This window comes from Myotis myotis, unplaced genomic scaffold, assembly GCF_014108235.1.
Source record: "Myotis myotis isolate mMyoMyo1 unplaced genomic scaffold, mMyoMyo1.p scaffold_m19_p_13, whole genome shotgun sequence".
In the NCBI taxonomy this organism is placed as follows: domain Eukaryota; kingdom Metazoa; phylum Chordata; class Mammalia; order Chiroptera; family Vespertilionidae; genus Myotis; species Myotis myotis.
This window is the reverse complement of record NW_023416317.1, coordinates 2,860,502-2,883,441: the sequence shown is the minus strand read 5'-3', so window position 1 is coordinate 2,883,441 and position 22,940 is coordinate 2,860,502. Positions and strand designations below refer to the sequence as shown.

Below are 22,940 nucleotides of genomic sequence, written 5' to 3'. Positions count from 1 at the left end.
TCATAAAGCATTTTCCCCTAACAGCATATGTGATGATTTTACAGGGGCTGGGGGTGGGGGAGCTTTATTTAGAGATGGTTGATTCTGAGAAACATACCATCAGTGTCTCTCTGATGAGCTGAAGCATCGGTTTGGAGGTAAGAAAATTTCGTTTGACATTCTTCAAGGGAGGACAGTGATGTGGTGGATTCTGACAGTTTTTTCTCAGTGGAAGTTTCCTTGGCTGGCCCATCTGTGATGTTGAATTCAGATCCTGAATTTATAACGATAGCATTAATGGGTTTCTCTTCTGCATGTTTTTCACTTGTGAGTTGCATATCTAGACGAAAAAAGAAACACACACACACAAACTCACTATAGACGCAATGTAGTGATCCTAAGAATGGACATGTGCAGAAAATGTCACATTCTAGACTTTTATAAGAAAAAAGTCTTTTTAAAAACAATTGGTAGTTATAAAATAGTCATAGGGTTGTAAAATACAGCACAGGGAATATGGTCAATAATGTAATAACTACCTATGATGCCAGGTGGGTCCTGGCAATATCGGGGGGCCACTCGGCACAGTGCATGATTGTCTAACCACTACGCTGCACACCTGAAACTAATGCAAAATAATATTGAATATAAACTGTAACTGAACATTTTTAAAAAAACAAAACAAACAATAAAAAAGAATGAAGCATTTTGGAGCAGGAAATTTTGTATGAACACGCAAGTAAGAATAAAAGAGTGCAATAATTATAAAATTTTACCCACATGTTAAGTTTTAGCTATCATCGTAATTTGCAACATTTCTACTGTGAGGTTTTTTACTGATGGGTGGGAAGAAGCAAGGAGCCCATTCACTTGGATCAGCCAGATCTTGCAGTACGTCGCCAGAGCGCTGTGCTGCCAGCATTTTGTGGGTCTGAGAAGTAGTCAGGGGTCTTCAGTGCTGAGCAGTACGTCTCAGGGAGAGCACGTGATCTCAACCAAGTGCCTTCCTTCTTTGTTTCTACAAATGCTGTGTAAGGATAGTGTTAACAATCAATAGTCCCTAACTCGACTCTCTTTCTGCCCTCACACACGCACGTTTCCACCCCGTCCTTCGCTGGAAGGTCTTGCTAGGCCACTGCTCAGGTTTGGTCTGTGTGGCTCTGGGCAGGGGTGCTCTGGAGCACATGCTGTGTTTTCATACAGTCACCCGCACAATTATGAGCGATGCTCAGAGGTCCTTGAGCAGAGTCCGTGATTGAGATGGTGGTTGCAGAGGCATAGAGAATGCTGAGCGGCCAGGTGCTTCATGTGCTCAACGCCTGCATTTGTTCATTCATTACCGCATCCTGAGTGAGGGTCAGCAATGCAGCAATAAGTGGGCTGGGTACTGGGATACAGTGGTGACTAGGCCAGGCATCGTTACTGGCTTTCACAAGCATCCAGCAAGTTAGCAAAGATAGCTAAGAAGCTGTAGTATTGAGGAGAGTATGAGAAGGAAGCCATGAATGAAGTCATATTATAGAGAGAACCAGCCTGGGTAATGGTGCAGTTAATTTATTATTTATCTGCACTCATTAAACTGGGGAGTCCTAAGACTAAGAAAAGAATTAAGGTAAGAATTCTCAAACATGTGGCCAGGCTGACTCCCGGGGACATCTTGAGAGCTCAACAAGCAATGGTCCTGGCGATTTGATGGTACTTCAGGGGGCGGTGAAGATTAACTCTGGAGAATCGCATCCCATTGCTGGCCCAAGGCCTGCTTGATTTAGCAATGCTCATTGAGTGGCTGAAATAAATAACACACTGGACAATTGGGTTTGATTTTGCCATGCTCACACAGCTCAGTGCAAGAAATACGGTATCTTCCGGCCGAGTCCATAGTCATCATCCTTTCAAAAACGACTTCTTCCTGTGGGTCAGACAGAAACCTCTGCTGGGGCCTACCGCCTCAGGCCATGATTCCCAGACGAGTCTTCAGAGTAGAATTCACCTGGGAAACCCTTTAAAAATTTGGCATTTTTTAAAAGGTCAGGCCACTCCTCCTCTTCACTCCACCCAACAGATTAGATCACAGTCCCTGGGGGATTTTTGAAGCTCCACCTGCAGACAGATTTGAGAACAACTGCCACAGGGGCCCTCGGCGTTGGAGAGTGGAGAAGGGAAAAGAACAGCCAGTGTTGGGTGCATGAGCAACGTTCAGAAACCAGTCCTCACCGGTTGCTCTCCAAGGTCCCGTAACAGAAGGGGAGCTAACAGAGTGGTACACACAATTGTCTTAGGCCATTTTATCTCCTTCTGATCCTCCAAATAGTGTTGGCTTTCAACAACATTTAACTTTTATTCCCAACCCGTATGCTGCTGGCTTTATATCTCTTCGTGGCAGTTTGATTCATCCTAAAAAGGATTGGCAGAAATAGGGGTTCAGGAAAAACAACTATTGTTGATAGTAATTAATAAAATATTGAAGAGATAGAATTAGCTCAACAGATTGAGAACCTCTTGGCTTCCTCTAACCCAAGAGAGATTCACCAAATTGATGATATAAGGATGATGATGCTAAAAATAATTTATTTTTCTTACTTGGGTACCAAAATGTCCAGTAACCAGCTAATATCACAAACATAGCCGTGTAAATTAGTCCTTCAAGCATGTAGAACACATGATGCTTTGGGCCAGATGACTGTTCATGACCGGGAGATTGCAGGAAGTTTAGCAGCATCCCTGTCCTCTACCTGCTCGATGCCAGTAGCACCCATCACCCTGGGTTGTGACGACCAAAAATGTCTCTAGATATTGCCAAGTATCCCCTGTGGGGCAAATCACTCAGGTTGCAAACCACATCACCACTTACACACAACACACAGTCGCGTGCATTTATGTCAGGCTCTCTGTTACCACTTATACAGAGTGGGGCAAAAGTACGTTTACAGTTGTAAGTATGTGAAAGTTCATTCTTGTATTATTATTTATTCCTTATTGTAGTATTTTCCATATGAACAACTATAAACCTACTTTTGCCTCACCCTGTATACCTTACTTAACAAAAACTCTAGGAGGTCAATATTGTCAGCCTCTCTGAACAGGTGGCAAAAGTATGAATTGGTGTCTCCAGTTAACGGCTGAATGACTGTAACTAAGGCCCAGATAGTTTATAAATTGCCCGAAGATTCTTCCTTAGCAAATGGTGGAGCCGGGATTTGAACCCAGGCCTGGTGGATTCCAAAAGCTTTGCTTTGATTTGTTTGTAGCTTTTGTCTCACTTCCTAGCTGTAAAGACTGCACATCCGCAAAACCCTCCTCACCTGAGTCCAATGGTATGGCATGACCCCAAAAGAAGCCCTGCAAACAGCCCACTGACACGCCTCCCAGAACAGCCTCAGCAGCGCCAGGCTGGCTCCCAGCGCGGGAGTCCTGCCAGCAGGCACAGCGGCTTTCCAAGGCGCAGGGAGGGCAGCTCAGAAAGAGCTAATAGGTAAGGGGACTTGGTAAGTACGGAGCATGGAGCAGCGCTTCACTTACAGATGAAATTAACCATCAGTTCAAGTGATCACACGTAGTCAGGCTGCATGGAATTCAAATTCTTTCGCACAAAGTAATTCAGTAACAAAGAAAAGTTGGCTAGAGGTTACTGAGATATAGGAACATGCAGAGAAGACGGTATATAGCCAAGTGGTACACGATTCTCTTTTTAATTTTGTGACAATTTTAAGTACAGCAACCATTTGGAGGTACTGGGCTTGTACTGAGAGAATTTTATGGAGAACTTAAACTGCCATTCATAAAGTTATTTTAATTCTATATCTCTGTTTATATTTTTATTTTTTTCATTTCCTAGTGGGAGCTATCTGTTGCTCATTAGAAAGTCATCTGACACACACACGTGTCAGAATCCAGTCTGTTCAGCCCAGAATCTGACATATGAAAGGAGGCACAATTTCTGGGTGAATGTAAATGACATCTTCTGTCTTTTATAGAAGCAATGCTAACAATAATTTCCCCACATTTCGTCTTTCATGATGATATTTGACATTGTACACAAAGTATTATAAAGTAGCATAAGCTAAAAGGAGAATCACATCAAAATGGTATCACATCTTCTGCAGAGAAAACTATTTTGGAATTAAATAAGGAACATGTGAAACTATATTTGGGATGTTATAGATAGATCTTGACATTAATGTAAGAAAAATAATTTTTTTCAACAGAAAAAACCACCAACATTAGGACAAAAATTAGAAGCTCAACTGTGTTTCTTAGGGGAAAAAAATTAAGTGTATCTTAAAAGTCAGTAAAATAGAAAATTTATGTTTGGGCTAGAGCAATTTCAGAACCAATGGGCATGCACTCAAATATCAGAAAAGACAGACAGTTAATTAATTTTTTATTACCATTGAGCAAATGCTATTAATTTAATTCAATTAACATTTATGGAGTAGCCACATGCGATAGATGAATCAATGTGACAGGAACAATTCACTTATTTACTTTAAGTTATTAAGGAAACATTTTAATCCTTTTTATTTTTGTTCACGAAATGTGACTCTTTAATTTTTGCATCTACCTGTTTGCTGGTGTATATACCTACACACACACATTAATAATAAGTAGCGTCTCTCCTCCCTGCTCCTCTCATTCTGTTCTTGTTTGCCCCTTCTCTTCTTTCCCTTCTCTCTGTTTTGGTTTAGTTTTTGACTAGCCTGCCTTGTCTCTGTTACTGGTTGCTTTTCCCCTCCAGCTCTTCAATGTATTTGTTTCTCAAGACTTGGTCTCCTTAGTTTCCTTCTTTGCACCTACCCTCGTTACTTGTTCGCACTCACAGCTTTATTTTCTTGTAAAGTTGACCCCAAATCTCTATGCAGTGGGTGAGCCAGTAGCCAGGCCCCACAGGGAGCACAGCTGTGCTTGGCCGGGGCCTGGTGCTGACGGTTTGAAGAGTTCCAACAGCCTTGGTCCGCAAGAGGCCTACAGGCATCACAGGCTGCAGCCCCCGCTTGTAACTGATGATTGGGTATTTTATTTGACTTACTAGCCAAACCCTTGCAATTATTATGTCTCTTTCTACTAAGTCCCTCATTCTTTCCCCAAATCGAGTAGCTCCAGTTTCCTAGGCTTAAAAATACTCTCTGGTTTGCCCCACCCCTCCATTCAGCTCTTTACAAAGTCTTATTTATCCTTCCTTCTAAATATCTCACAAGTCCATCTCTGCTTTTTCATTCCCCAAACTACCACTCAGGTTTAAGCATCTGTGTTCTCAGATGTGGACTGTTTCAGCAGTCATTGACAACCCTCCCTAAGACATCTTATGCACTGTAATCAAAACAGTGTTTTCAGCGATAGTCTTCTGGTTATATTACTCATTTATAAAAGCAAAGCAAAACACACACACCATGCATACACACACACAAATGTTAAAAGCTCATTATTACCTGAATATCTTCCCATTCTCTTGTTCTCAATTAACATACCAAATCTATTGCCTAATTGTCTATTGAAAAGGTAAGCCCTGGCAGGTGTGGCTCAGTGAGTGGAAGTGTCATGCCTTGCAACAAAGGTTTCGGTTTGATTCTTGGTCAGGGAGCATACAGGAGGCAACCAATCAATGTTTCTCTCTCTCTCATTCTCTCCCTTCATCTCTCTCTAAAATCAATAAACATATCCTCTGGTAAGCCTTAAAAAAATAAAAGAGGTAACTTTTTGTTATGATTTTCTAGTGAATGGTGAACTCCAAAAGCATATGTAAATATGATTAGATAAGCTTTTAAGAAAGGATGATTTTAATGTTAAGGTGAGTGAGTATTTCAAATGTATAGGCCAATTTTAGAGCTATATGGTGAATTATATTTTCTCTTGGCTCTCAACTATTCTTTCGTTTAGAATTTAATGCTGTAATTATCCGTGATCGAAATAAGATCAAAGCAGATAGGTGACATTTCAAGGAATATGCTACCAACCAATTAACTAATGAGTATGGCTAGTATAAAAGTAGCTAGTTGAAGGGACACTGGAGAGGGTAAAAAGGTGCGTGGGTTTTTTGTTTGTAGAGTTCACACAAATGTCAGAAATTATTTTTTTTGTTTTTATTGTCAGGATATGTAGACTGTACTTTGCCCAGCTTGGCAGGAATAACACCTTACACACACATACGTGAAATAGAGGAGAGCAGTTGATATTGAGCACGCTGCAAATTACTAGGAGGAGCTAGAATCACGTTTTCTCGACATGGAACACTATTATTCTGCTATTGAGTAAAGTGAGAACTGGCACTGCTTAAAGACAGAACAAAAGCCGAGGCCGGTTTGGCTCAGTGGATAGAGCGTCGGCCTGTGGACTGAGGGGTCCCGGGTTCGATTCCGGCCGGGGGCATGTGCCAGGGTTGCGGGCACATCCCCAGTGGGAGTGTGCAGGAGGCAGCTGATCGATGTTCTCTCTCATCGACGTCTCTAACTCTCTATCTCTCTCCCTTCCTGTCTGTAAAAAATCAATAAAATATATTAAAAAATAAATAAAAGAACAAAAGTAGGAAGTAAGGCTTCCTCGGTCCAGACAAAAGCACCACAAGGATGCCGTGTCTTCAAAACCAGCCACAAACCCAGCCTTGTCTTTTTTCAAAGCTGAGTGGGCTCATTTTCTCAAGCAGAGGGATGAAGTCTTCCTAAAATATTCTTACCTTTCAGAATAAATGGAAATAACTCAGTCACGCATGTTCCATTGCTATATCCTGTTAGTTTGATTGGACAAAACAAAATTTTGGATTCATTAAATCTGCGTTTTGGGTGGGGGAGAGGAATAAGTGAATGGATGGGCGTGGTCTTTGGTTTCCAATGGCAGCTCTGGTTGGAAGAGGTCCTTCAAAGGCCTCCAAGTTACAGTAGGGCTTCCTCATTGTCGGTGGTGATTCAGCTAAAACTGCCCTCAACAAGCTAAACAGAATGTTTACCAAGAGCCATGACAAGAGGACATTTAAGCCTTTCAGTTAGCCTGAGTAAGTCCCTCCTTTAAAAAAGAGAGAAAAAGCAAAAAATGTTATTTCTCCAGAAGTAGGAGCAGTGAGTGTTCGAGGTGGAAGGGTTAAGCGGGAAGAAAGAAAGAAGAAAGTTGAGCACAGCCCCTCCCCCCAGCTCCCTCCCCACTCAAAGCTACTTCAGTCTGGGTCACAGTGGCTTCTGGCCTCGCTCTTCTGGAGGAGGCCGCAGCTGTCTGCTCTCCGCTGGCGCTGCACCTGCAGACAGGCGCAGGCTAAGTGATATACTTTTATAGCTCGATCCAGAGCTGTAACCAGGAGCAATTCAGCCCAGGGAGGTGGTTAAATCTTCTCCGGACACGGAAACAGTTTGCAATTATGAGCCTCCATTTCATTTTTATGCAGTTATCTTCAGTTTAATGTTTGTACAAAGTGTCTCAAGAAATAAAGATCATGTTATTTCAGAAAAAATTGGTTAGCTCTTTTTATAGCTTGATGCACTTGCATTAGTAATACGTTTAGGGCTCTGAAAAAATAAATGAAGCCAATCAAGTTATGAACTCATGCAGAATTGGTGTTACATATAGAGTTGATTTTTAAACTATCAGTGTTTAAATATAAATGTTAAAAACTAAACTATAATTATTCAAAATATTCTCTATTATGTTAAAACCATGACAATTTATTCATCCCGACTATTTTAATGTCACTTAAAGTCTCTTACTTGCATTATCTCAATTTAGGCTAGCAACAATTTTGCAAAGTATTATTATAACTATTAGATGAATGAGAAAGTGAATAGAGGGTCAGACATTTCAGTGGTTTGCCCAAGATTACCCAGCTGGTAAGGGACAGAGCTAGTACTTGAACTTATGTCTCCTAATTCCCATGACCGTCAAACTTTACATTCACAAATTGCTTTATGAAACCAGGCACTCTGATCTGAGATCAAGATACTCTTCTGAAGTAGAACTCCTTTGTCCCTTTTGACTTTCTTTACTCCTGGTTGATTGCTCTTGCTGGTATTTGATTAGGAGCAATTTACATGTCTGCTCAAAACCATAACTCCTACTGATTGCATTTTCCAAACTCACCCCTCCGAGTACAGTGTGAGTGTCACCTCCTTTGTGATGACTCCCGCAATGCCGCCCCCCCTCCCCCCCCCGCCCCCGGTTCCAACAGAAATGAATGGATCCCTTTGGGAGCTCCGGGGAACTGGGGCGACACCTGCCTGCTGTCCCACTTCAGTTTATTGTACGGTGGTTATTTGTGGCTGTATTTCTCTCCTCCCTGTTCTGAGCTCTTTAAGGAAATGGATGCTCTATTCAGCTTTGATTCACCAGCACGTCCTAGGTCAATGTCTGGCAGAAAGCAAGTGTTAAAATTTTTTAGGAGACTGAAGCTGACTGGCGGATTGAATGTGGGATATTTTGGCTGATAGTTGACAGTTGACTCATCTTCCCTGGGACCAGTTTTTGTGCACATCTTCCAGGGTCTTCCTCCCTCACTCTCGATATGTCAGTTTATCCTGGTAAGTCTAAACTTATCTCTATTGTGCTAATATACACACTGATTTTTATTTTTATTTGAAAGCAACATTTGCATTTGAATCTGCAAAACTGAAGAATATAAAAAAAAACAAAACAAAGAAAATAGAATCCCCTATAATTCTACCATTACTAACACATTTGTGTCACAAAAGAAAACGGAAATATCTGGTATATATATATATATATATATATATATATATATATATATATACACACACACACACACACACATACACACACACACACACATATATATAGATACAAATTATGTATATATTACAATTAGAATATATTATATTATATAATCAGTACTTCTAAGATGTCACTCACTCCAATTCTATTATATATATTATCCTATATAATAAAGGCCTAATATGCTAAGTGTTCGGTCACCTGGTCGGCCATTCAACCAATCAAAGTGTAATATGCTAATGGTATGTTAAGGCCACTCAAACACTCGCTATGATGTGCATTGACCACCAGCAGGCAGATGCTCCAACTGGTATATTTGCTTGCTGCTGGGGTCCAGCTGATCAGGATTGAGCGAGATGGGCCAGACATGCCCTGGAGCCCTCCATGTCCCTCCCTGGCCCCGATCGTGCACTGGTGGGGTCCCTCGGCCTGGCCTGCACCCTCTTGCAATCCAGGTGATATCGGAGAGCTGGGTTCAGTCAGATGGTGGAACGACCGGTCGCTATGACGCACACTGACCACCAGGGGGAAGACGCTCAACACAGGAGCTGACCCCTGGTGGTCAGTGCTCACCCACAGGGGGAGCGCTGCTCATCCAGAAGCTGGGCTCATGGCTGGTGAGTGCAGCGGCAGTGGCCGTGGCAGGAGCCTCTCCTGCCTCCGTGGCAGCACTAAGGATGTCCTATTGCCAGTGGGGAGCAGGCCTAAACTGTCAGTTGGACATCCCCCGAGGGCTCCCGGACTGCGAGAGGGTGCAGACTGGGTTGAGGGACCCCGCTCCCCCCAGTGCAAGAATTTTGTGCACTGGGCCTCTAGTATGTACATAAACATATGCACTATATATATGACATGTACAGTGCTTCCAAGATGTGTCACTCACTCTTTTATGACCTTGGCATGTATTAAGTCACTTAGTCCTCCCAGGAACCCTACCTGTTAGGTACCACTTGTGTCATCCCCATTTCGTGGATGAGGACACAAGAGCATAGGGGTGTGAAGTACTATACCAAGGCCACAAGCAGGGAAGCTGGGTTTTAACTAAGAAGCCTGGCTCCAGGTTCATGCCTCTAACTATAAAGCTATCATGTTTGTCTAGACAGTGATTTTAAAGAGAAAAGCAATATTGGGATTTAATTGAATATATTATATTTTATATGTTATTATATCATGAGCATTTTCCTCCATCCTAAAGTTTATTAAAAAACACTCAGGTCTCAGCTCAAATTTCACCTTTTCAAAGAAACTTTCCCTTACCCTAAATCTAAAGCCCTGCTTCTCAGTGAGGGCAGGTTTTGCCCCCAGTGGACATCAGACAATGGCTGGTGACATTTTTATTGTCATGATTTGGGTAGGTGTGATTAGTGAGTGGAGGTCAGGGATGCTGCTAAGCATCCTTCATTGCACAGGAGCCCCTCCCCCCCACCTCCAGAAAGACAATATGGTTTCAAATGTCAATAATGCAAGGTTGAGAAATCCTTAAGTAAAGTAATCCCAAGCCCTCATCATCAGCCACTTCCATTGTGCCACTGTTTCATTGCCTCATAGCAACTGTCAGCATTCTAAAATGCTTTCTTCATGTATTTGTTTACTTGATTATAGAGTATGTGTCTCTTTTACCCTTGACCAAAATGTCACCTTTATGAAAGCTTTGTTTGTATTAATTAATTTATAAAGAGTGCCTGGACATAGTAGATATTTAATAAATAAGAAATCAAAGAATGAATAAAAATAATACTTCTTGCATAGAGTATCATAAATTATTTAACAATTCCTCCATTCAATAAAAATTTAGACTGCTTCCAAATGTTGCTATTATCAATGATTTTAAACATTATTTTCATGAATCTTTTCATATATCTATTTGCTTTTATAGGTTGAATTCATAGGGAAGGACTTATTGAGTTAATGGCCAAATTCCTAAAGCTCTTCCTATAATTTACTACCCGCCTCCAGGAAGTGCCATTGAGCATTCACATCCACATGTCGGAGAGTTCCTGGGAGAAGTCTATTTGCTGTTCTCTGGCCAAGTCTAGCTTTTACCAATAAAATATTTTATTTTTATCAATTTGAAAACAGCTTTGATTCAAGTCTTTAATTTTCTATATCTGAAGATAATCTTTCACTATCATAGAGGCAGAAGGTGTTTGTTCATACTTATAGGTTAAGTAGGGGCCCAGTGCATGACTCTCTTGCCTTCAGGGGGGTAGGAGGGGAGTCCCTTAGCCCAGCCTCTGCCCTCTCACAATTCTTGAGCCCTTGGGGGAGGGAGGGAAATGTCCTACTGCCGGGTTAGGCCCGCTCCCTAAGCTGGCAGTAGGACATCCTTAGGAGCCTCAGAGGTGGAGAGGCTCCTGCCACTGCCGCTGTGCTAGCCAGCCGTGAACCTGGCTTCTGGCTGAGCGGCACTCCCCCTGTGGGAGCGCACTGACCACCAGGGGGAAGCTCCTGCATTGAGTGTCTGCCTCCTGGTGGTCAGTGCACATCATAGCGACCGGTCATTCGGCCGTCCAGTCAATTTGCATATTAGCCTTTTATTAAATAGGATGGGAAATTCTATGATCTTCTGTATTATATAAAATTAAGACTCTTATTCTGTGTTTATTGATACATTTTAATTTTATTATTGGAGGACTGATGATTGGACGGGGGTTTATTTAGCTGGGTCTGGCACTGGCAGACTGGAGGCTCCCTGCCAGCTTCTGGGCCTTGACAGGTGAGTGTCATGCATGACAACTGTCTAAGTGTAGGATGGGCTATCATCTCTACAGAGGTCCTGGAGACACCATGAGTCAAGGCAGACTGTAAGGAAGGGCAAGAGGTAACAGGAGAAAATGGGTGAAGAAGCAAATCACATGCTTATTGACAACTCCTGTTTGTCCAGTGTGTGCACCCAACGTATCATGGAACCCAACTGGTGATATAAGATCTGTTTTACTGGTGGCCCACCTGGTGGGAGTTTAGCCCAATGGTCTTCAAATTGGCTTACATTCATATACTGAGAGAGGTCCAAGCCCTTCTATTTATATTTATTTGTTTATTTATTTATTTATTTTTGTTCATGTCCATAAATTCTTTCTCTTTATTCTCTTTTGCTCAATTCCTCCACTCCCAATCCCTCCTCATCCCACCACCCACCTGAGCTGTCTGCCTACTTCCTATCTATGAGTCTGTCTCTATTTGCTTGGTAGCTTTGTTTGTTTATTAGATTCCACTTATGAGTGAAATCATATGGTACTCCTTTTTCTCTGACTGGCTTATTTTACTTTGCATAATTTCTCCAGGTCCATCCATGTTGTCAAAAGGGTAAGATTTTCTCCTTCTTCTTCTTCTTTCTTCTTCTTCTTCTTCTTCTTCTTCTTCTTCTTCTTCTTCTTCTTCTTCTTCTTCTTCTTCTTCTTTCTTCTTCTTCCTTCTTCTTCTTCTTCTTCTTCTTCTTCTTCTCTCTCTCTCTCTCTCTCTCTCTCTCTCTCTCTCTCTCTCTCTCTCCCTCCTCTCTCTCTCTCCCTCCCTCCCTCCCTCCCTCCCTCCCTCCCCTTTTTTTACAGTCAAGTAGTATTCCATTGTATAAATGTGCCATAGCTCTTTTATCCACTCATCTAATGATGGACACTTGGGCTGCTTCTAAATCTTGGCTATTGTAAATAATGCTGCAGTGAACACAGGGTGCATATATTCTTTCAAATTCGTGTTTCAGGTTTCTTCTGATAAATTCCCAGAAGTGGAATTGCTAGGTCATAAGGCAGTATCAATTTTAACTTTTTGAGGAAACTCCACACTGTTCTCCACAGTGGTTGTGTCAGTCTGCATTCCCAGCAGCAGTGCATGCGGGTTCCCCTTTCTCCACATCCTTGCTGACACGTGTCGTTTGGATACAAGTCTATTTAATGAGGTTAGAACAGCTATTTATAGTTAGTCTCTTAAAATGCTATTACAGCTATTTTTGCACACTTTATAATGTACATTTCAGTTAATATGGCAGCATAGGTATCCGCTGTGTGTGTATATGTGTGTCTACTGGTATATAGGTACATAAGGTAGGCTTGCTATTTCCCCCTTTTTTACTGGTGAAGGTTTACAATAAAAACTATGGGACCGCTAGTCTAAGTAATAGACGGAGGCTAGCTCTCTACATCTCTCTCCATCTGAGGGAAATTCAACTTTCTTGTGCTTCTTCTTGGTCCCCAGGGTGTGGTTGCTGGCACAGCTCCAGCCACAGCAGCTGCAGTGGTGGCCTGAGGAGACTTGTCCTGAGTTCCTATCGTGGTAACAGGATTAACAGGCTCCATTCGGGAAGCACTCGGGCGGCATAACACCTCCCAGCAGAACTATTCCTGACAAGGATGTGCAGATGGAAATGCATATTTATGTCACTTAAAGCCTACCAGGGACACAAGGATTTGAGCTATAACAATAAATAGAAAAAATCCTCCCGCAATCTCGGTAACCACACTCCAGTGCATTGGCTGTGCTTGGCGAGACCGGCAGTTCACTTTGTCCCAGCACAAAATATTCAGCATCTGAGCCCGTCAAGGTGGACTGTTCTGAATATATTTCAGTGTTACAACAGGCCAGCACCAAGTTAGGTTAGATTTTCAGGTCTTAAAATAACAGGACAATTCCACGAAGCGTTTGGGCCATTTTAAGAAAATAAAAGTCTTTTTTAAAAAGGAGTACTAATTTATTCCATATGTTAATAATGATAAGTTATACGAATTATTTTCAAAGCCAAACAGACATTGTAGTCAATGTTTCCAAACTTAAACCTGTGTTCTTTATAGCAATCCTTGATATACTTTCTTCTAGCTTCCTCCTAAAACACCTCTGACAAGAAAAATAAAAAGAAAAGAAATATGTTCCCGATCCAGAAGACACGGGTGTGGTAGTCCCGAGGGAAATCTGCGTCTATAGCAACCCATCAGATGCAGATTTCAGCCCTTTTGGACCTACACCCGCTCTGCTGAGAGGGAACCACAGCCTTTGCCTCCCCTCTTCCTGGTTCAAAAACCAGCCCTTTCTGGGAGCAGGAAGCCGGCCGCATCTCCCGGGAAGAGCGTGCATTTGGATCTGACCAGGAAGACAGAGGTTTCTTTTTGGCACTCTGACCACCAGGATATGATTTGTTATAAAAACAGAAGAACATTTTCAAAACTTGTTTGAGGTTTTAATTATGCGGCATGAAGAACTGTGAGGAAAGGAGAAGATAAGCGGAAGGAGCAAACACATTGGATGGAAAGCCCGCAGGCAGGCGAGACCCGACAGGGCACCGGGTGGAGGCTCCGAAGCTGTCGGAGCGTGAGTGCTGGACTGAAATCCTCACTAGGGGCAGCAGAGCACAGAACGGGCGCTGCAGAAGCAGCAGTCACAATACGGAGAACAAATACTGCAAGCTCCCCATGTTGAAAAGTCAAGGACAAAGGATTAAGGTTATGATGATATAAATAATGCTAGCTACAGAGCCCAGGGCACACAGATCTCACCCAAGAGATGCGTTTCTGAAGAAGAAATGAAGACAATGTAAGCATTAGTAAGCTTTGTTTGAAGATAATCCTGAAGTAGAGACTTGAGTAGAAATACTTTTGAGTGTGAAACTCAGTCTAAAATGTAGTAAAAAGAGATGGCGATCTTGGAAAGCATTTTGAATTATAAGAATAAAGCTTTTGTTCAAGTGCCCAGAGGAGCAAAACTTGCTGATGTAAGAAAGAGCTGTCCTGAGGTTGGTCTCAAATTGTTCTCAGGCAAAACCAAGTGCCAGAAACAGTGGCGCTTCAGATTATTCCTTGATAATTTTATACTCAATTAACTTTTCTGTGTGAAGGTGCAATAAGGTATTCTTATCATATATTGTTAGGAGAAAATATACTACTCTTAGAAGTATCCTTTCTTGACAAAATATTTAAAGACGTATTTTCACTTATTAAAAAAGCAAAACAAAATTAGAAATGCAAGTTTTGGCAGCTGTGGCCAGGAAAGACCAGTGGTCCCGAAGGACACCCACTGGAACAAATGCCTACAGTGAAGTGCTGGGGTGCACTCCTGCTCAAAAGGAACTCAGGCTAGAAGCCAGGACGTCTGTGGACGTGTTGGGTGTCCTCTGAGGACAGTATCTGGGTGTCATGGATAAGGAAACCTTTTCAGTATTAGTGTTTGCTTCTCATTATGGTGATAGCCTGGAAATTACATGCAAAGAAAATTATCTGCTAAAAACTTGCTCACAAAAGCGTTCTCTGAATGTCCCAAATGTTAGTAATGAACATGTTTCCCAAATTTCCTGACTCTTTCAGGTTTTCTTAAGTGAAAACCTGAAAGGCCTTCAATACAAAAGGCCTTCATAAAGTTAATAAAATATGTTTCTTCAGTGAAGAAGTATTCTTTTTCAAAATGACAAATTAAAAATAGAAATCTTTAAAGTGGAGTGCCATAAAGTACTCATTAAGGATTAGAAAGCCAGAAAAATAGAAATGTTGGTGGTTAGTGTGCCTGCACTCATAATTTTATTCTTTGCAAATTATTGTAGTTCTTTTGTTTAATAAAAGGAATGATGAAGGCAGCATTATATGTCTTTATTCTTTAATGGTTTTCTAACACATTTGCGGAAAGAAAGGAGGAAGAGAGCATTAGGGCTCTGTGGAGAGGACCCCGGGCTGGAGACTGTTAGCATGAGGAGCCCATCTGAGAACTAGGTGCGACACAAAGGGGCCAGGGCGAGGGTGGAGCTCACCACGATAGTGATCAAGCTGCACAGAGCTCTCAATCCACACAAGGTTTCATAGCCACCACCTTGTTCAATCTGCTCCCCCCCGCCCCCCACAGCACCTACACACACACACACACACACACACACACACACACACAGGTTTGCATCTCTCGATTTTGTGAGTGCCGGAATGCAGGTGCGATTCTTTCTGCTTTGGGTTCCCTTCTTCTTGTCTTACCTTAGTGGGCTCCGAACCATCATGCAGGACTTGGCAGAAGTGATACTTTATTTGTTCAACAGACACTTGTCAACTGCTGCTTACTGTACTTGGAAACCCTGCAAGGGACTGGGAAACGGAGATGAAGGAAACCCAGTTCCACCCTCCTAGACATTTCAGCTTCTCCGGAGCCTTCCTGGACTGCGCTTCCCTGACACGCTTGCGAGCGTGTCCTTTCCACTGTGAGGAAAGGGGCTAGCGCTTTGGTATTCCTGAGCTTACCCCAGTGCTTGGCAAAAAGGTAAAATGCAGATATGTATCAACCTACGAGGTGGTAGATAAAGACATGTTTGTGCTCTGGCTCTCCAGCTTCTAGTCCTATGCACTTCCTTCTATATCACATTGCACCCACAACACAAATATCTAGCACAGCTGAAATGTTTTCAGATACGAACTTCTCTTGTAACTGAATAGAATTCTAGAATTTTAGATGTGGAATGAACCACAGATGTGAGCTTCGTCTCCCACACAATTCCTCCATATATTCATTTGTTTAGCACCTGCTATAATATAAAAATAATGATAGCTAATATTCTCTTTACGCTATGAGAATCTTTGGCTAAGAGCTTTAAATGGATTCTCATTTAATCCTCACAATAACCCAGTGAGAAAGTTATTATGAGTTGAGCTTTCCTAGTGAGAAAACGCAGCTCCATGGAAGGAGCTGTGCCTTACTCATTGTTGTATTCCTAATCTAGCAGAGATTGGAGTAAGAATTTGAATTCAGGCATTTGAAGGATATCGATCTTTCTCTTAACCACTTTAATATGTGCAAGAGATACAAAGGTAAGTGAGGTATAGTTGTGTCTTTGTGGGCTTTATGGTCTCTTCAAAGGAGACAAATATGTCAACAGATAGATTGCCTACAGGCAGCCCTTCTGTGGGTCTGTAACCTGCTTTCTGTACCAGTGTGATTCTCCTTAATGACTAATGGCTGGTCAGGATTTCCCCATGAGGCCGAAGTCAAATGAAGGGAGAGGAAGCTTGGCTGGAGTGGCTCAGTTGGTTGAGTGTCTTTTGATTCCTGGTTAGGGCACATGGCTGGGTTGTGGGTTTATCTCTCACATAGATATCTCTCTCTCATCCCTTCCTCTCCCTAAGCATGCCCTCAGGGCATGACCTCAGGTGAGGCAGGTGAGAATTAAATAAATGAAGGGGGAGGAAGGACAATGATTGTTGTCCCACTCCCTGGGACTCTAAAGCACATGATTGTGCCCAGCCATCGTTGCTGAGGTGTTGTTGTTGTTGTTTTTGTATTTAAAGGGCATTGCTGAATTAGATGATGAATGTTTGGTTCATATACATCAGTTGGGTAGTTTAGTCACCTGACTCGCCTTTAAGAGACTCTATCAATTAGGTTGTCCTAGAAAAAGAACAACTGTGCCTGGTTGAAATCTGGCTCTATCCCACTTAGTCAATAAACAACAATAGTAACTGTTACTGCATTCGCCCTTTGTGATTTAGATTTTTCAAGGTGCTTTTTATGTCCTTCACATTTTCCCTCCAAGCTTATAGGACAAAGAAGCTCTGCTGAGCTCTTTCTCTGAACCCCTAAGATTTTAGGTAAGCGAACAACTCAACAAAATAGAGAGTCAGAGGTTTGGGCAAAATTTTGAGTTGTTCTTGGCAACTGGAGATGAAGGCTCTGAAATTCTAGGTCTTCAGCTTATGATTTTATGTTGCCAGGAAGAGAAAATTACTCATTTTAGCTCATTGTTAAGAGTTCATTGCATTTATATTTTTTCAAATGAATTATATAAATAGCTATGCATTTTAAGTCATTTTAAATAATTGATATTTATGGATCTGTTTGTGTCTATGTGCTGATAATTTAGTACCTCTGATGGTAGGATTTCAACAATGCACTTCTTCACTACAGCGTCATCTGTTTTGGATTAATCTCAATTTAATTGAATGCCAAATACATTTGCAGAAACTAAAAAGGTTGAAAACAGTGACAGAAACTCCAAAGGAATAATACTTGAGATGGAACCAGAGGGCCTCCTGGGTTATATGAACTTCCTTACCACTTAGCTAATGGAATATTTAAGCCTGAAATGAGTCAACCACACTGTGCTTGAAGTTCTCCCTTGGTGATGCAAACAAGTATAAATAAACCAGGTTACTCCAGTTCAATAATGGTGGAAGACCAGGAAGAGTATTCCCTCTTCTCCTTAGCAGAGCTGCGTACGTCATCAGAACTGCTGATGTTGTAAAGGAAGCACGCTTTCCATTGTCAAGGTCTCTCAGAGATATACCTGTCCAGGCGATCAGCTTGTTGCATCCAACTGGTCTAGTTTATAGGTCATGTTGGCATGCGCCCACCTAGCTTTTGTTTTGTAATACTCAGGACAGTGGCTCTCAATGCTCCCATTCATGGGAGTCGCCTGGAATAATTGTAAAACCCAAGCTGCTGTATTGTGCTCCCAGGGTCGCTGGTCCTGAGTCACCGGAAGACTTCTAATATCAAATGCATTACAGCTGAGCTTTGGAACTCGGGGGTTAAGGAGACAACCTCCACATAGTCAAAAATCAGTATCTGCACCCATGGGTGCTTATCTGGTCTGGAAAATATGTCCATTAATCGGAGAGTGATGGAAAAACTGGCATATTTTATGGCCAAATTTCTGCCACTTACTTCAAATGATTCTCATTATTCTATACTATCCTTTTAGTCTGAATATTCGCAGCAGGATAGCAATATGTGAAAACAGCACTTTGTTCAAAGTTTTTATTTACTTTGCACTTATTATGAACCATGAGACAACTGAAATTCGGAGAGGTGAAGCAACTTGCCCCAGTTCACACAGCCAAGACTCAAACCCAGTTTGTAAGTGAGGAGCACCAGAAAGCACTTGTGTCCAGTGCTCTGGGTGCATATGTGCTTAAAGTAAGTTTGAGTTAGAATTTGGAAATGATTCCATGTCTTCATTTCCAAGCAAAAGTTATTTTACTAGATTTCAAGCAAACTAGTGCCTCAATTCAGAAAGATTGAAGTTCTCTCCTGCTAGAAAATAGGTTGACAATTTCTTGTACTCTGAGCTGTCATAATGAGCCTTAAGGGCTGGTTCTTGGTGCCCAGTGCGAGGCTCATCTCCAAAACTTAAGTTTGAGAAATTTCTTTTCCCAACATGCTACTCAATTTTAAGAGCATTCTACATCAGAATTGTATCAACAACAAGGTTCATACAGTCAGTTCGATTCACGAGCAAATGGGACCGAGGTTGTTTTAGGTTCTTCAGTGTTTCTTTCCTATGAGGTGCATGTGTGATCATTCTTTTAGATCTAATCTGTGATCCTCTTTCATTGTGCTCTTTTTCTGATACCACCTCATCCATCTGACTTTTGTATTGTGCTTTCACCCCTAACCTTGTGGTTTTCTTTCTTTCTCCACTATAACCTAATAGGCTATATGCATTGCTATATACAAGAATGCACCAGCTATAGTCTTTATATATTTCCCCATGTGTCTTAATCTTTACTCTTTATCACAACTGACATTGTAGGAAACACCAGGTTAGTGTAAAAACCAAATCCCCGTGTGTATCTTTATCACTAACAGACAGAGAGAAATGGTTATAGGTGAAACTGGAGTAGTAAACTGCAAGAAATAGCCAAAGTATATTTTCTTCTAAGTTTGTGAGTAGGTCTTTTGCATATTGGCTCAAAGTCCTGGTTAAGGACTCTACATAGACCAGACACATTGCATTCTGCCTCAGTCTTTGAAGCTCATCGCAGTGGTCGATGAGTAACCTCGGTGCATGTGTACAGAGGACTCCATGGGCCAGCTGACTTTGAATGGCTGACCAATTCTCTCTATTATGTTCTATCACCTATTCTGGACACCCTGAGGATGGGTTCCAGATGTTCCTTCAAATGTGGCACGTTTTCTAAAGGAAAACTCTCCATCTCCTTGTTGGAGGCACTCAATGAGCATGTTCCCTGAACGGGGCGAGCTTCCTGCAAGGCCGCATTATCACAGCACTACAACCTCCAGGTGCTCCCCCCGGCCTCACAGCGCCCTCTGCCTCCACAGCTGCCAGGCAGGAGCAGGGTCACTTAGAGAGCTTCCTTCCACACTGGCGAGTTGACCCTCTGAGATTTCACCCCTTTGCTGTGGGTGGGTATTTTCATTCACTACGAATTTTACTCAGTAAATGCCATTTCCAATTCTGTTAAAACATTGCACTTGGTTATACCACTATATTTTTGAAGTCCCCCCCCCCCCAAACATCCAACAAACAAAGGAAATGGATGAAAATGTATGTTAAATGGGAGCATAATATTATATCTTCTTTTACTTTCACACAGGCTGTTAAAATAGGCTCCTTAGTTTTGACTAAATACTAGGTTTCTATGAGGATTTTTGATAAATGATATGACAATGTTGATATGTGTGATCAAGACCATGGAAGTTAAGACTATTTTGAAAATACATTTCTCTAATACATCTACGTGTTGAGAAAGTTACAGAATAAATACATGGCAGATATTTCTCAATGTAAGAGAAGGATTTTACGGTAAGTATGTCTTTTCTTGAAACACCTTTTTGCCACGATGAGATAGCCAACAAAAGAATATTTTTTTGGATTAATAAGAAAAGGTAATTTATAATATGACACATCAATATGTTTTTCAATAAACTTTTCCTCAGGTTTTCTTGAATCCTCATCAGTGTAAGAATTATAATTATATGCCTCTCTCCCACTTGAACATGGCACAAAGTGCTCATTTTCAGTTCTGCTGTTCAAGTCATAGCTGGAATAGAAATGTCATGACTCAGTTAACAATGCTTTATTATTCACGCTGATCTTTTTTATAGTGTGCTTTATCTCAGAAACATTGTAAATCAGATATCTACCTCCCACTCTTCTGTTCATTTGCAAATTTTTATTATTCTAGTTTAAGAAAGCAATGGTTTGTCAAGAGTCAATGTATACTGTTTATACATTCTTCCTGCTTCAAGATGCCAGATGCATGCCTAATTCCAACTTCTTTACACACAATTGTGAGGAAATTTTGTTTCTATTTTGGATCAAAAGAGGTTTTGTGTTTCTTAAATCCACAAAAATAAAACAATGGATTGAAAATATATTTTAATAATAAGTACTTTAGACTTATGTCTTTTACAAAGCACAATGTGTTTCTGCCTTAGTTTCCCCTCTTTCTGCAGCCGTTCCTGCAGTAATGCCGTATTTCCGTGCAAGGTGTACGGTGGTCTTCCTGTTGAGGTAACTTTGCAATGAGTCCCATTTAGACAAAATGTTAGTGAAGAGAGTGCTGGCCTCCTAGGACTTAAAATCATGGAATCAATCTTTGTTCTATCGCCAACTATCAAATTGTATTTTGATTTGATGCCTACATGACTTAAAACAATTTAGAAAAGGTATGAAACAGCACATTATTTCTGAATTCATCTCTGTATGAAAGAGTATATAGTAGTCATGTGGATTCATCAACATTTATGTTTTACAAAAAGATTCCTCAGAAAACACCATACAATACCTCCCCCCCAAAAATGGATGAATTTGAAGCAAGACAATAATCAGTAATTTGCTCACTCAGTCAGGAAACAGTTATGAGCTCTGAATATATGCCCAGCAGTATGCTAACTACTGGTAGGCACACAGTAATGAATCAGACCTGGCCCCTGCCTTCAGGATTTACTCTTCGGTAGGGTGACAGGCACTCACACAACTTGAATAGCACATGATAAACGGATAATAGAGGTGCTACACACAGTTCTGTGGGTGCAACATTTAGGAATTTCCAACTAAGTTTGATGTAGTGAGAAAGATGTCTAAGGAGAGATAACATTTTCACAGGATCTCAAATAATTAGTATTCAAATGCCAGGTAGAAGTTAAAAGCAAGAATATTCCAGGATGAAGAAAACAGCTTGTAAAACATGGAGGTGGGAAAACAGCACGTAGCAGAGCATAGTAAGAGCTTGGTGGATGGGAGAGGAGGGCATAGGGACCCCGGGGGCGGACGGTGAGGGGAGTTTTGTGTCTTTACCATGGATTTTAAACTGGAGCCTCTGGACCACTGGCTCTCGATTTTAGGGGAAAGGACCCCAAGGAAATATAGGGCTTCTCTCCTTGGGAAAATGAACCGTATCACACATATGATACACATGCCCCACCCCAGACACACAAACTCTATCTAAGTTCCCTGAACTCCTGTTTGAGACCCTGAAATAAAGGGTTAAAGCAGGAATAAAGCAAGATCGTGTTTTCGTGTTAGAAATTCCAACATGGAGGAAGAATTACAGGGAAAATAGACAGGATACTAGTAATCCTTACCCTATGTCTGCTCTCCTTCACATTAACCTGTAAAGCAGTTATAGCCTTCTCCTTACACTGTTGCCTCTGTCTGCTTGTGTAAACCTTGGGTGGCTATGTTATCAGTTTCTCTGAATCTGTCTGCACCTCTTCTCCTTGTCCAAGAAATGAGAACATTAAAATAAAGGGAGGGTATGATTCAATGGATTAAATGCTGCAAAGAAGGCCAGGATACTTCAGGATGGGAAACAACCACTTAGTTTGGCAATTTGGAAACATTTGCTAGAAAACTTTCAATAGACGGTAAGGCCAGGAGACAGACTGAAGTAGGATGAATGGGAGGGAGCAGAAGTAAGAAAGTGAAGTTGAACATACACATGCAAACAATGTTCTATAAAACCTTTAATGCATAAGTGTCTATAAACCCACACATTACCATATGGGCTACACACATTATGATCCACATTTACTAAAAATATGAGGAGACTGAGGCACAGAAAAGTAATATAAGTTATGAATTATAATGACAGATGGTGAGTGGCAGAGCTGGGACTTCTAAAATGGAAGATGGGCTTTTAACTACTATTGTGAACCTGATAAAATAGGTGAATAGTAACATTCCTAGTGCATATAATATAGTAAGTAATATTGATGATATTGCAGCATTAAAACAGTAATATAGTAAGCAATATGAATTACATACAAAGAAGACACTTTAATGATACCAGTTTGAATTAGCCACCACTATTATTACAGTAATGTGTGCTAAATATCTCAATATTTTGAACTGGATAAGGTGCTAACAGTCTTTACCATTTCTAAGTCTTAGAAATTCTAATATGAAGAAAGATCTTTTTTAGAAGTCAATATGTACAATAATATCTAAAATATCACAATAATGTAAAAATACTGAATAAAATATAACACACTATATTATTTTTGTTTTGCTGTGAATGAAAAAGTTGACAAAAATGTATCTTCTCTAATCAGAATTGAATTTGAAA

The 22,940-nt window shown here is 41.2% G+C and overlaps 1 protein-coding gene across 2 annotated transcripts in view; it reads right to left on the bottom strand.

Moving 5' to 3' along the window:
* The window catches only part of MDFIC2 (MyoD family inhibitor domain containing 2), a 113,497-nt gene that overhangs the window by 7,540 nt on the left and 83,017 nt on the right, over nt 1–22,940 (bottom strand). For both annotated transcript variants that reach the window (XM_036333785.1, XM_036333786.1), the window contains one exon: nt 98–319. In XM_036333785.1, the coding sequence (XP_036189678.1) occupies nt 98–319 (222 nt within the window). The remainder of the gene's footprint in view (nt 1–97; nt 320–22,940) is intronic.